This window comes from Bolinopsis microptera, chromosome 3 (assembly GCF_026151205.1).
Source record: "Bolinopsis microptera isolate Bmic1 chromosome 3, MBARI_Bmic_1.0, whole genome shotgun sequence".
Lineage (NCBI taxonomy): Eukaryota > Metazoa > Ctenophora > Tentaculata > Lobata > Bolinopsidae > Bolinopsis > Bolinopsis microptera.
Window position 1 is genome coordinate 17847993 of NC_087074.1, and position 14719 is coordinate 17862711.

Genomic DNA, 14719 nt, shown 5'->3' on the forward strand with positions numbered 1-14719 from the left:
AGGTAAGTTAAACATCGACATGTGATAATCAAGTTCTGCTGAACATGGCAATGTGAAATGGGGGTATCTTATTGTGGTATCACTTGATAATGGTAAGATTTCTTGAGTTATCATATCAATTTTGTGATACTTACATTTAATCAAATTTGATCTGATTTAAATGATTATTTGGCTGAACAAACAAGCCATATTTACTTGTTAACAAGCATCTTGAAACTAATTTTCAGGAAATTGAGGGTCAAGAAATTGCAGATAAAAGTAAGTTTTCCAAGAGGTCCTCATTCAAGAAGTCAAAGCATAAGACTATTGAACCTATTCCTGTTGTTAAAGAAAATGAAAGTAACGGGGAAGCTGAAATTGCTGCTTCCAAGAAAGAACTGTCTTCTATATATTCACACAGGTTTGATTGTTGATAATTTTTGTTGATGATTTTATTTCATAGAATGCCTACAGAACATAATCGAATTTTCTTTAGCTGTCCAAATAATACTTCCTTCAAGAAAAAACCTGAAATCCGGGGGTGGCTTTTCCTATTATTTAAAAAACAGAAACCTGTATATGGTCAATTTATCTCAAGAGCACTCAAAGCTTCAAACAATCTTTGCGCAAAATAACCGTTTTTAGCCATAATCGGACATTTGAGATTTTTAGGAAATCATAAGAAAACAATCAAATAAAACATTTTTGCACACATTATCAAATTCTTTCAGGAATGAGGAAAACCTTCTCATCAAACACCGACCAGGCAAGAGGTCTGTAACATTCAGCAGTGACCCAGTAAGGATTGAATATGCAGCACCTAGGACATTTACCCGTCACTACATTAAGTCTAACCACAAAAAGAAGAAAGATACTATCCATAGTGAAGGACTGATCATGCTTATGAATAACCCAGAAGTCTTACAACGCCTTGATCAGGATGCTGCAAAACCTGCTAAACCAGCTGACCAATCAACTCCTGATTCAGATCTAAGCCTCAAGCCTAACTTGAATGATCAAATAAAGATAAGCTTCTTTAAACCTCCTATTGCTGGCAGTTACGTTCCCTTATCCTCAATTAAAGATGGTAGTGATGGTGAAAGCAATTCTAGTGAAGAGAGTAGTGAGGAAAATGTTTATGTTGTGGGTCAGTCAGAGCATGACGAGGAATGTTTGAACATTCTTAGCAATGGTCTTGACGACGATGATGAAGAAGATGATAGCTTCTTTAGTAAATCAAATCCATTAAAAGAGACAAACATTGATGATGTTATTTTCAGTGCAAAAATGACAGAGGTCATTGAAAAATCCTCTCCCAGAAAATTCAAAGAAACAAGTCTGATTGAGCTTCCTGCTCCCCCGCCTCCTGCTCCCCTGCCTCTGGAACTTGCACCTGAACATGATCCTTCACTTGATCATGTACCACCTACTGCTGAAGAATCAGAGGAATCAGAGGAATCGTCCATGGGATCTGTTGACAGTGGCATACACGAAACTGGAACAGATCATGATAGCCCTGCAGAGGAACGCTTGCCAACAGTTTCTACTAAACCAACACCACCGCCAAAACCATCCACCTCTGCAGGTGAACTGCCCAAAAACAGTGTTGAAAAGTCTTCGCCTGATGAAATGTCTGCTTCAACCAAGCCAACCATTGCACTCAAGCCTAAACCACAAGTCACCCTACGGCACCAATTGACAACTAAGGAACAAGTTGTCACCAAACCCCAAGTTGTTGCTAAACCTCAGGTTGTTGCCCCTAAACCACAGGTTGTTGCTAAACCGCAGGTTGGTGCAGCTAAACCCCAAGTTGTTGCTAAACCGCAGGTTGTTGCTAAACCACAGGTTGTTGCTAAACCGCAGGTTGGTGCAGCTAAACCACAGGTTGTTGCTAAACCGCAGGTTGTTGCTAAACCACAACTTCATGTTCCTGCTCAGCCAAGGTGGCAGCGCCCAATTCCTACCCTGTCCAAACCATTGCAGCAAGTGTCACCTCAACCTATACAAGTAGAACAGGAAGAAGAAACTGATTCAGGAAGTGAAGAATCTGAAACTAGCAGTATTAGCAGTGATGATAGACCACCCTCACCTGATGGGCACGAAATGACCTACCTCCAGTACGATGAAGAGCCTATGCTACCCAAATACAAAAAAGATATCCAAATTGAGAAAATAGAGGAAGCTCTAAAAATCGGTCAACCTCCTAATTCTGATAACAATTCCCCTGTTCAAAACAGTGGACCCACACCTCCTAGTGATTTGCAGATGAGAGATGAGTTTGCTCCTATATTGAGACCAAAGGCCCCAACACCAGAAATTCCCAGAACGTCTCTCGAAAATTTCTTTGGTCCCAATTCAGATGGCTCTGTCAGGGATAGCAGACGTGACAGCAAACGAGATAGTCAACTATTAGAAAGACATGAAATGGAACAAAAACAACTGAGGGAACTACAGAAGCTAAAGCAAATAGAAGAGCAACAACTGAAAGACCTTAAGATGCAGCAAGAGATAGAAAAACAGAAACTTGTAGCTATTCAGGCTCAACAACACATCCAAAGGCAGATGGATATAAAGAGACAGCAAGAATTGCAACTACAGATTGAAAGAGAACAACTCCAAGAGTTGCAAAGGCACAGGGAATTACAGCAGATCCAAGAAATGCAAAGGTTGGAACTCATCAAAATTCAAGAAGAAGAAAGGAGGCGCGAAGTTGAAGCCCAACGTGAATACCAACGGCAGGTGGAAGAACAGAAACAAATGGACACAAAACTTAATTTGGACAGGGAGAGGGTCGAACAAGATCGCCAAGCTGAATTAGAAAGACATAGAACAGATGAATTAGAAAAACAGAAACAACTAGACCTCATCAAACAAATTGAAGCTGAAAAACAGAGACAGTTTGAGAAAGACAGGCAATGGCAATTAGAAGCTGAAAACTCGAAATATGCGCATCAAGCACAGCAAAGTGCACAGCTAAATGCTGATTTCGAGGACATAGACAGCCTGTTGGAGGGTCTAATGGAGCTAGATCCTATCATCAGTCAACAGAAACACAATCAGCAGCAACGACTTCAGCAATTCGGTGGGTAGTTATAGTGTTTACTTTCATTAAAAAACTTTATCTAGCTAAAATTGTTCAGGAACAATTAAATCATATCTGTAATAATCTTCTTTTTCTTTATAAAAAGTCAGGATAGGAATTCCTGGTTCAACATAATGTGATTTCAATAGGGCCTCAAAATGATGTTAACATTGTCCTTATTCATATAGGAAACAACTTTATCACGTACTCTAAAGTTAAGCTCCGTCATAATAATATAATATACTTGAAGCGAAAATATACGTCTCTCGGGCGATTCCGTTATTAGTATTTAAATCTATAGGTAAATAGGTACTGAAATTCTCTCATTAATTAATTAATTAATTAATTAATTACTAATTAGTACTTCAGTAATAATAATTAAATATGTTAATCTTGTTCCACCTGACCCTTGTTCCTTCAGAGGCGGAATTAATTAGAAGTCGACAGCGTGAGGAAGAAAATAAGAGGCTAAGAGAGGAGGAGGAAGCCCGTGGACTGCAGAAAGAAAAAGAGCGCATTGAGAACTCTAAACTGGAAAATCAGCGCATATCTGCAGATCAGAAGAAACTATCTGATCTGGAGGCCCTCAGAGAGCGCAAGAGGAAAATGAGAGAAATGTCATTGGACGAAGTGTTAAAGTTGCAAAAGGAGAAGAAGAAAGGTTCTCCCACCCCTTCAATCCGATCTGAGAGTATTTCCTACGCTAGCTTGAAAAGGAACTCTAATGAATCACTTCACAGTGTTTCTGCTAGTGAGTTGACTTTACGTTTTTAAAACAGGGGGGGGGGCAGGGGGCATAATCAGAGTGCAAACTTGTTGGAGGCCAAATTGAACTGCTTATATTATAATATACATAATATTATTGAAAGGATTTCCTGGTCATCTTTCCTTAAACTATCGATATCTTCGCTTCACTTTCCCACAAATGAATTTAAACACTATATTGCCCTAAATCTAATAATCCATACGACCCCACTCCTGAGTGAAGATTGTGATATAATGTGATAATGTGATATGATGTTGTTATGTGATGTGGTATTGTGGTGTAGGTCCTACAGGTCAGTAACAACATCCCCGTAACCTGACCCTCAAATATCCTCTCCGCCTCGACTCCAGGTGGTTTTAATTATATCATTCCCTAACTTGGCCCACAGCCAGACTCTGTGTAGTGTACAACTTGGCACACAGCCAGACTCTGTGTAGTGTACTACTTGGCAGACAGCCAGACTCTGTGTAGTGTACAACTTGGCACACAGCCAGACTCTGTGTAGTGTACAACTTGGCAGACAGCCAGACTCTGTGTAGTGTACAACTTGGCACACAGCCAGACTCTGTGTAGTGTATAACTTGGCACACAGCCAGACTCTGTGTAGTGTGCAACTTGGCACACAGCCAGACTCTGTGTAGTGTACAACGTGGCACACAGCCAGACTCTGTGTAGTGTACAACTTGGCACACAGCCAGACTCTGTGTAGTGTACACTTGGTACTAGTGTCTGCAACTTGTTATACTTTTAGCACATTAAAGAGCTCTTTATAGCTGACAAGCATTGAACAATGAAGAGGTGAGAGTAGCGACTAATACAACGATGTGCATTAGTAACAATGTAGTAACCATTAACCAGTAATGTGTAAAATGTGATGTCAACCTGTCTAATATGTTTAATATTAATTATCCAATTAGTTCTTGAATAACTGAAAGAGGAGCAGAAATATGTTTGTAACAGTGTTTATAGTGACTACAATTGAACTAAGTGTCGAAATAAGTAAATCATGCTGTTTCCTTACCTAGGGTAGTAGGATATCAGGTTATTAGGGCCTTTTTCATATATCTAGCTGGAACAACAACAAGATACAAGGGCAGGTCTCTCCCGAACGTTGGGATCGTCTGAGGTTCTTATCTCCTTTTCAGTAACCCTAAGCCACTCTGTGCCGAGACACTATACTAGCTGTAGGGGGGTTAGTCCTACGCGTACGAGCCAGAGAGTGTGTATCACCAGCCGAAGCTGTGCCAAATCACAGCTTGGTAACTGGCCGACTTGCATCCATCCGGATCTGAACCCGGGTCTTCTGCTTGGTAGGCGATCGTGTTACCACTACACCACCCGGCCGGTTATCTAGCTGGAACAGCCAGATAAAAAACTGTCCTATAATGTTAATGAACTAAGATGGGGGGGGGGGGGGGCCGGGGTCCAACCCGATGTCCGATATGAGGGTTGATGAGGCCAAAATCGGAATCGGAAAAATCGGAAAATTGAGAAATTTACAGAATCGATCTCTAAAACCTCTCAGACGTGATATAATTCAACCAGAACCCCTACATATGCTATATTGTTATGAGAAAACGAACCAATAAGACATTCCAATAGTATGTTTTATGTGTTTTGTCCATTGCAGGGGCTAGTATGCTCACTACTAGTTGGAGTTATCTTGTACTCCCAGACCCGAGTGCTTTGGCCTCTTGACGTGAGATCGGTTTTTTCTGCTCATTAATTTTATCCCTGTTACTTGTTATTATGTATTAGTACAACACTAGGTACCGGGTTATATTTTGTGGTCCGGTCTCTAAACAAACCATAATATCACTAGTACACTGCACCTTAAATGTATAGTCAAGTACATTTGTATCGTAACACATGCTTGGGGATCATGTTTTGTGTCCGTTCGTTACCCTATATTTTCAAAACGGACAAAAAGTAGTGCGGACAAAAACGGACAAAAACAGACAAAACATTTAGATGTCCTCCTTCTCCTCAGTCTTCCTCATCCTTCTCATCAGTCCTCATCCTCCTCCTGAGTCCAACTCCTGAGTCCTCCTCCTCCGATCCTCCTCAGTCCTCCTCCTCCTCTTCAGTCCTCCTCCTGACTCCTCCTCCTCTACTTCCGGAGTCCTCCCCCTGAGTCCTCCTGAGTCCAGGAGTCCTTCTCCTGAATCCTCCTCACCCTCCTCCTCATTCATCCTCATCCTCTTCCTCCTCATCCTCCTCCTCCTTCTCCTCCTCATCAGTCCTCATCCTTAGTCCTCCTCATATAATAGTCGTCCTCGTCCTCCTCCTGATCCACGTCCTTAGTCCTCCTCCTGAGTTATCCTCCTCCTGAGTCATCCTCCTCATTCTGCTCCACTTCCTGAGTCCTCCTCCTGAGTTATCCTCCTCCTGAGTCATCTTTATCCTCCTCGTCCTTAGTCCTCGTCCTCCTCAGTCTTCCTCCTCCTCAGTCTCCTCCTCCTCCTCCTCCTCCTCAGTCCTCCTCCTCCTTCTCCTACTCCTAAGTCCTCCTCCTTTTTCTCCTCATCAGTGCTCATCCTGAGTCCTCCAATAGTCGTCTTCGTCCTTAGTCCTCGTCCTCTTCCTCCTCCTGAGTCCTCTTCCTCTGGAGTCCTCCTCCACTTCAGTTCTCCTCATGAGTCCTCCTCCTCCTCCTCCTCATCAATCTCCTCCTCAGTCCTCCTCCTCCTCCTCTCCCTCCTCATTCTCCTCCTAATCAGTCCTCTTCCTTAGCCCTCGTTATCATCCTCCTAGTCCTCGTCCTTAGTCCTCGTCCTCATCCTCTTCAGTCTTCCTCCTCAGTCCTCCTCCTCCTTCTCCTCCTCATCCTCTTCCTTCCTCCTCAGTCTCCTCCTCATCTTCCTCCTCCTCCTCCTCAACAGTCATCCTCCTCCTCCTCCTCCTCCTCCTCAATCTCATCCTTATCCTCCTCCTGATCCTCCTCAGTCCTCCTCCTCCTCCTCCTCCTCATTCTCCTCCTTATCCTCCTCCTCCTCAGTCCTCCTCCTCCTTCTCCTCTTCCTTCCCCTCCTAATCAGTCCTCTTCCTTAGCCCTCGTTATCATCCTCCTAGTCCTCGTCCTTAGTCCTCGTCCTCATCCTCTTCAGTCTTCCTCCTCAGTCCTTCTCCTCCTTCTCCTCCTCATCAGTCCTCCTCCTCCTCATCCTCCTCCTTAGTCCTTCTCCTCCTCGTCAGTCCTACTCCTCAGTCCTCATCTTCATCATCCTCCCTAGTCCTTCTCCTCCTCCTCAGTCCTACTCCTTCATCCTTAGTCCTTCTCCTCCCCGTCAGTCCTCCTCCTCCTCCTCCTCAGTCCTCCAGCCTCCTTCTAATTCTCCTTCTTCTCCTTCTACTCCTAAGTCCTCCTCCTCCTCCTTCTCCTCCTTTTCCTCCTCAGTCTTCCTCCTTATCCTCCTCCTCCTCAGTTCTCCTCCTCATCCTCCTCCTCCTTCTCCTCTTCCTTCTCCTCCTAGTCAGTCCTCCTCCTCAGTCGTCCTCCTCCTTGTCCTTAGTCCTCGTCCTCATCCTCCTAGTCCTCTTCCTTAGTCCTCGTACTCATCCTCCTAGTCCTCGTCCTGGTCCTCCTCAGTCTTCCTCCTCTGTCCTCCTCAGTCCTCCTACTCCTCAGTCCTCTTCCTCCTCCTCAGTCCTTCCCCAGTCCTCCTTCTCCTCCTCCTCCTCCTCCTCCTCCTCCTCATCCCCAGTCCTTCTTCTCCTCCTCCTCCTCAGTCTTTGTCCTCGTCCTCAGTCCGCCTCGCCCTTAGCCCTCGCGTCCTCTTAGTCCTTCTCCTCCCCGTCAGTCCTCCTCTTCCTCCACCTCCTCACCAATCCTGCTCCTCTTCCTCAGTCCTCCCTCTCCTCTTCAGTCCTTCTCCTTCTCAGTCCTACTCCTCAGTCCTCAGTCCTCCTCGGTCCTTCTCCTCCTCGTCAGTCCTCCCCAGTCCTCCTCCTCCTCAGTCTTCCTCCTCCTCCTCCTCAGTTCTCCTCTTCTTTAGTCCTCCTCCTCCTCGTCATCAGTTTACATAATTTATTGTTACTAAGATGTTTACTAAACGCATTTGAGTCTGTAACATATTGACATGTTACTGTTACTGACTCAAAATGTGCTCGAGAACTTTTTTGTTTAACAGAGTTTTACTTTCCAGTACTATGGAAAAGTTGTTACATGATAAATAAAGATTTTGATAAATAAAGTTATTTTCATCCCTTTTATTTTAATGTTATTAAAAATTGTGTAGATTAATCTTTGTATTTAACTGAGGATTGGAAGTTTGAGAAAGGACCATGGTCATTAACCGTGCTACCCATTTCTGCAGATAGCCTGTTACAAATTGTGGAGACAATTTAAATCAAAAGTTACTAAAGCGTTCGCTATTTGTTACGATTGTTATTACCAACCGCACCTCTTTCAATTGTGGACCGGGGTGGATGTTTTTGTCAAACAAGAGTTGATACGACAGTGTGTTGTTTTTCGGACGAAACGATTCTTGTTTGAAACAAGGAACCATTTTGGGGTTCTGGGACCACCACCAATCGATTTCTTGTCATATTTAAGTACTGAAATAGCTACCTATATCGCCTAGAAACCTCAGAGGGAAGATTTAAATTTTCCCGATTTTTCCGATATGAGGGTTGATAAGGCCAAAATCGGGATCGGATTGATCGGAAAAATCGGGTTGGACCCCCCCCCCCCCCCAAGATGGGGGGGGGGGGCTAGATGAAGCATGTAAGATGGGGGGGAGGCTAGGTGAACCATGTTAGGTCTTGTGGTACCAAACTTAGAGACCTTGCCATGAAAAGGGACAGTTACATATTAATTGTTTGAATACTTTGAATACTTTGACTTAAAACTTAGCTACATTTATAACATTCTCTTGACCCGTATTTATGTATTGCAGTAATGTCTACACTCCAGGATGCATTACATGTGTGGTATGTGTGGTATGTGTGGTATGTGTGGTATGTGCGGTGCTGAGCTGCTCCATTTCCTGGGTCAGTGCACGTCGTAGAAGAGGGTTACCTGGCAACCAACTGCCATGGTTACTATGGTTACTACACTACTGGAGTAGTTAGTACTTACTGGACTATTATTCTGATTAAAAGAATGTGTCTATCTGGGAATTCCTATACACAAGGAACTAATCTAATACACCTTAACTATGCTCGTATTGCACTGAAATATTGCACTGAAATATTGCACTGAAATATTGCACTGAAATATTGCACTAAAATATTGCACTGAAATATTGCACTGAAATATTGCACTGAAATATTGCACTGAAATAATGCACTGTCATATTGCACTGTAATCGGCTGTTGATTACGAGAATAAACTACATAGCAGCGAGACTTTAAAACCCGAATCTTTAGATATATATAATATATAGTTTTAATACTTTCAACACTACTATATAACAAATAATTTGAGGATGACTGTAAAGGTACATTTTACCGACATTTGAAGTCAAGGCGTTGTTTTACTGACAGTTGTGGCTGACTAACAATATGTATAAATATATGTAATATCTGTAATAATATATTTAAAATAATAATAATTACGTTATGTTGCATAATTATCACTAGTCTTAGTGATCCCCGCTCTAGGATGACATAATGATTAACAGCTAATATCATTATTCTGGGAAGAAAAAAAACTTTATCTAGCTAAAATTGTTCAGGAACAATTAAATCATATCTGTAATAATCTTCTTTTTCTTTATAAAAAGTCAGGATAGGAATTCCTGGTTCAACATAATGTGATTTCAATAGGGCCTCAAAATGATGTTAACATTGTCCTTATTCATATAGGAAACAACTTTATCACGTACTCTAAAGTTAAGCTCCGTCATAATAATATAATATACTTGAAGGGAAAAATAAAGGTCTTTTGGGAGTTTAAATCATCACTTCAATTTCACAGTAAAGACGATGTCACAGTTAAGACAATGTCACAGTTAAGACAATGTCACAGTTAAGACATTGTCACAGTTAAGACAATGTCACAGTTAAGACAATGTCACAGTTAAGACAATGTCACAGTTAAGACAATGTCACAGTTAAGACAATGTCACAGTTAAGACAATGTCACAGTTAAGACAATGTCGCAGTTAAGACAATGTCACAGTTAAGACAATGTCACAGTTAAGACAATGTCACAGTTAAGACAATGTCACAGTTAAGACAATGTCACAGTTAAGACAATGTCACAGTTAAGACAATGTCACAGTTAAGACAATGTCACAGTTAAGACAATGTCACAGTTAAGACAATGTCACAGTTAAGACAATGTCACAGTTAAGACAATGTCACAGTTAAGACAATGTCACAGTTAAGACAATGTCACAGTTAAGACAATGTCACAGTTAAGACAATGTCACAGTTAAGACAATGTCACAGTTAAGACAATGTCACAGTTAAGACAATGTCACAGTTAAGACAATGTCACAGTTAAGACAATGTCACAGTTAAGACAATGTCACAGACAATAACTTAAAACTATTCGTAATATTGATATGACGTAAAGGTGGTCACCCCAATAAGCTGTAATATATGTATTAATATAATTACTTTATAATTATATTAATAACACTAGTATTAATATAATTACACTGAAACATTATAACCTACTCCTTCATCATGAAATAATGTAGTGTGTGATAACTCGCTTATAAAGAGCATGGAATGAACGTCGAACTATATAATAGATATATTATATAGTGGTACAGCTGTATGATATGACACATTCTTTGCAAGCATCACTTTCATTGAGCTATCATATGACTGACTGCTTGATGAATTATCCGTACAGATGCTGTGAAGTTAAGTAATTCCAGGCAATGTTGAACAATCTGTCAGGACACGTGTTAGTTCCGCCCCCCCCCCCCTCCCCCCGGCTGCAAACTGAACATAACATAAAACTGAATAAGGGATTTGAGTAGAGTTGCAAGTGGAGTTACTAAAGATACTACATTATGCAGTGCTGTTGCAATCTCCCTAGAGATTTAAGGTGATGACGGGGTGATGACACATTGAACAACATTTAACATTTAGCTTCTGCTGCCTACAGAATATACTCCTAGGGAGGTGAGGTATGTTTTGTGCACGTGACAGGAGTTAACCAATCAGCTTTAACAAACACCTGTCACATGTGTAAGTGCTGCTTTGCCAGCAGAAAATTCACATATATTACTATAACCTTAATCCTAATCCTTACATCACAGAATCAGTATCATTACCTTGTTCCTAAAAAATGTTTACAATCCAGCCTGAATTCTTTGCGAACAATTTTGTTCGTGAAACTTTTTTCTGAGAAACCAACAAACACGGGTGACCAACCACCCACGCATACTTTATTTGGGTGCTTTACTTGTAGCTAATGTCTCTCCTGAACTACAGATTGGTAAGGTGTTGCCCCATAAGGAACCCCCCCCCCCCCCACCACCCAATGGAACAGTACATGATTGTCATTATATAATGTGTTCAAATATTCCACCTCTATATTTTAATTAGGAGAGTTAAATTAAAATATTCTGACCTGTGAACCAATCTGGAAGCTTTATAATACCTTAGTTAGTGGCGACTCAGCTGAGTTGTACTCTTTTCAAATGAGCTAATGAAGTACCGTCTACCCCACACAGTAGTTGTCATGGTTACCTGTGTAGTTGTCATGGTAACCACAGTAGCCTTTATTACTTAGTTAAATACCTTACACTGCCCTAGTTAACATTGTGTTATGATATGTTATAGTGGGTCTAGTGACAGTGGTGTTATAATAATAGGTGTTTAGTACTTCAGTATCTTATGTGTTATTATGCGTATTCTAAAAATCTGCACTGTATTTTAAACAAATTGTTTCTAAATTGTTCCTAAAGTTACAATCTTGTAAGATTGAGCCACAAGTGGAACACAAGTGGAACACAAGTGGACATTTCCTCAATATTGTACATTTTGATTTTAACGTAAACCGTTATCAGGTTTAGATAGAGCTAGTACAGGGCCGCGTAACCAAGGTAACCAGATGATAGCACCAATATCCCTGCTACATGAGATAATAAACCCCTACACTCAAACTGTACAGGTCAGTGTTTATATTTGTTTATTATACTAGAATACAAATAACTAGATGTATAGCTTTTTAGGTGTTAGCGCATACTACAGAATATGAATTAGAAATAAAATAAAATCGAGGACCGAAAACTAAAATTGTAAATAAAGTTTTATGAGTACTATTTAAAATGTTCCTTGTTCGTTCTAACTGTTCTCATTATCCAGGAAGAACCTGCAGAATCATCTCGTTCACTACCGGTTATAGTAGACAACCTGTTGGTGAACTCACCTGATCTACCACCCAGAACCGATCTAGGGAACAGCAAACCATCCTCCTCTCCTAACACAACTTTAAACAGGACAGACACTCCACTCCATCTAGATGATATAAAGACAAAGTTAGAGCCTTGCAGCGCTACTCCTAGACCCCCAACTGATAACGCGTCTCCTAACTCGCTAGTAGACCCTTATATAGTTACTGCTAAGATAGAATCTTACCCTGGCTCGCAGCAGGTAACTCCTGCATGGTCTCCCAATACAGTTAAGGTATGTTTTAGTTAATTACATTATTAGTTCAAATGGTTCGCACCTTAATTTAATATACTGTCTGAAATATTGTTTTTTGTGTAGAAGTGTATAGAATAGATCAATGACTATAATTTTATGTGAATATGTTGAATGTTTTGTCCTTATGTGGCCAAGGAAACAAAGTTATATTCAGCTTAGTCACGATATTACAGTATTAAATCTTTTAAATTTCCATTTTACTACTTTCTGTTTAAACGACTCACTACTTGTCATAAAAAGCGAGTGAAATGTCGTAATTAATTTGATTTTTAACCCGATACTAGTCAAGATATTTCAAGGTTTATTACGTGCGCGTTTAACTTGTGACATGCTGGTCGTTTACAGATAGTTGCTGCGCTCTTCGTTAACAAATGGGGCAAAAACTCAACTACATATTTTTCCACTAGCAGAATATGACGTAACTGTAATAAAAGGATTATCGCAGCACTTCTGTTATCCTCCTACGCGCGCCACTGCGCGGCTCGACCACGAGATTTAGCTGTTTTGTCACATTTTCTTGATCTATTAAAAAGTTCCAAGCTATTTCACGACAGGGAGGCATGTACGTCATGAAATTTACTGTACACGCATGCCAACATGATCAGGTGGCTAATATTTGTTCACTACGTTTGACGGTCCCATTAATGTGGCTCTTGCTATATGTTGGTTCAGACGAATTAATTATCATATAATCAAGTTTATTTTTTAGTTTAGTTCGCTGTCATCTGGTCACACAAAATGCAACTTATATTGCAATACCATTGTTCCATTAGTTGTATGTCAAAATTATGTCATTGTAATTTTACATGGCTGTAATTTTGCAACGCTTAATTTATATATGCACTACTAGAAACCCGCTGGTCGAAAGCTTTGTTCGAGGAAATTTAAAAAATCAGTTATGATTTAATTTCTCTTCATCATCTAGCTTTGTACTGTAGTATGGATTTTATTTGATAATGACGACAAAGTTGTAAGTATTCAGATCCCCTTAACCTGGGGACCCCAGGCTATTATGTTCATATTATAAAGATTCGGCGGAATGACAGGCTGAGCGCCGCCCAGTAAGATTCCCTAAACGATACTTTCTACCGCATCGAAAAATATCAATCACAACCAAAGTTATGAATAGTGATATCGTGAGTGTAAACGTGAGCTAGTTATGAGGTATCATGTATAAAGCATTGCAACACGCGTTGCTAGTCTGTTCTTGCTCGTACAATCTCTTACTAAGCAACGACGCAGGTAACCTTTGATGAAATTACGCCATTATTCTAACGTTTATTTTACCTCACTTCCGACGTTAATTATAGAAAATCTAAAGCCTTAATCAAAATTCAACCCTGCTAAAAATCGCGAGGTTTCAACTCCATTGGCGAGCTGAAATTGGTGACATAGAAGAGTAGGTTTTTGGTCGATTTTCTGTGTGTTTTTTTTTTCTATGCCCCTGTTGCCGGGGGGATTTCGTCAAGTTTAAAATATAACATAGATACGGAATCCGAATACTTACAACCTTGTCGTCATTGTCAAATAAAATCCATACTTTCTACAGTATAACAGCTACAGTGTCAGTATAACGAGCTATACTAGACGATGAAAAGATTATATATATTATATTAAAACATAACTGATTTATAAAACTTCCTCGAACTAGCGGGTTTCTAGTAATATATGATTATTAATTGAATTTTCAATTAAAATTAAAATAATCATGGTAAAATGCTGACAATATTCAACTATAGGCGAAGCAGCAGGAGCAATGGTTGGATATAGACGATCTGTTAGCAGACGTACAGTCTATGATAACGGACAACAGGTCGGGACAGCCTGCAGTACCTCCACGTATAGTCTCCTCTCCTCGTTCTATCAACACCTCTACCTCTAGTTACAATGAAGTGTTCGACGCTCCTCCTCCCCCACTGCCCCCTAAAGTCCCAAGCAGACCCAACTCTCCCAACTCCGTCCAACAACCTCCTCTCCCTGCTAGAACATTCTCCAGCCCTCCTCTCAGCCCACGCGTTGCTTCACCAGCAGCTCTAAACACACCACCACGCTCCCCTCAAATACCCACCAGGTCCAACTTATCGGACTCCGGAAGGAGTAACCCTTCCTCTGAGACGGAGGTTATTCCGCGCTCTAACTCAGATGGAGCTCAGTTCAAGATATCAGCTTTCCAGAACTTCCAGCCAACACCAAACCCTCACGAGCAAGCCATTAGAAGGAGGAGCAGTATTGAAGATCTTAACCGCAGGACAGAGCAACTCTCTCTACAGAGAAACCAG

The 14719-nt window shown here is 40.9% G+C and overlaps 1 protein-coding gene across 2 annotated transcripts; it reads left to right on the plus strand.

Annotated features, from left to right (window-relative positions):
* Positions 1 to 14719, plus strand: LOC134812679 (protein PRRC2C-like; the record flags this gene model as incomplete). Of its 2 annotated transcripts, none has more annotated exon segments than XM_063820183.1 (7): positions 1 to 92; positions 228 to 400; positions 711 to 3061; positions 3483 to 3812; positions 11801 to 11904; positions 12099 to 12419; positions 14180 to 14719. In XM_063820183.1, coding segments are annotated over 7 exon segments (3822 nt in total), but the record flags the coding sequence as incomplete, so codon positions are not given.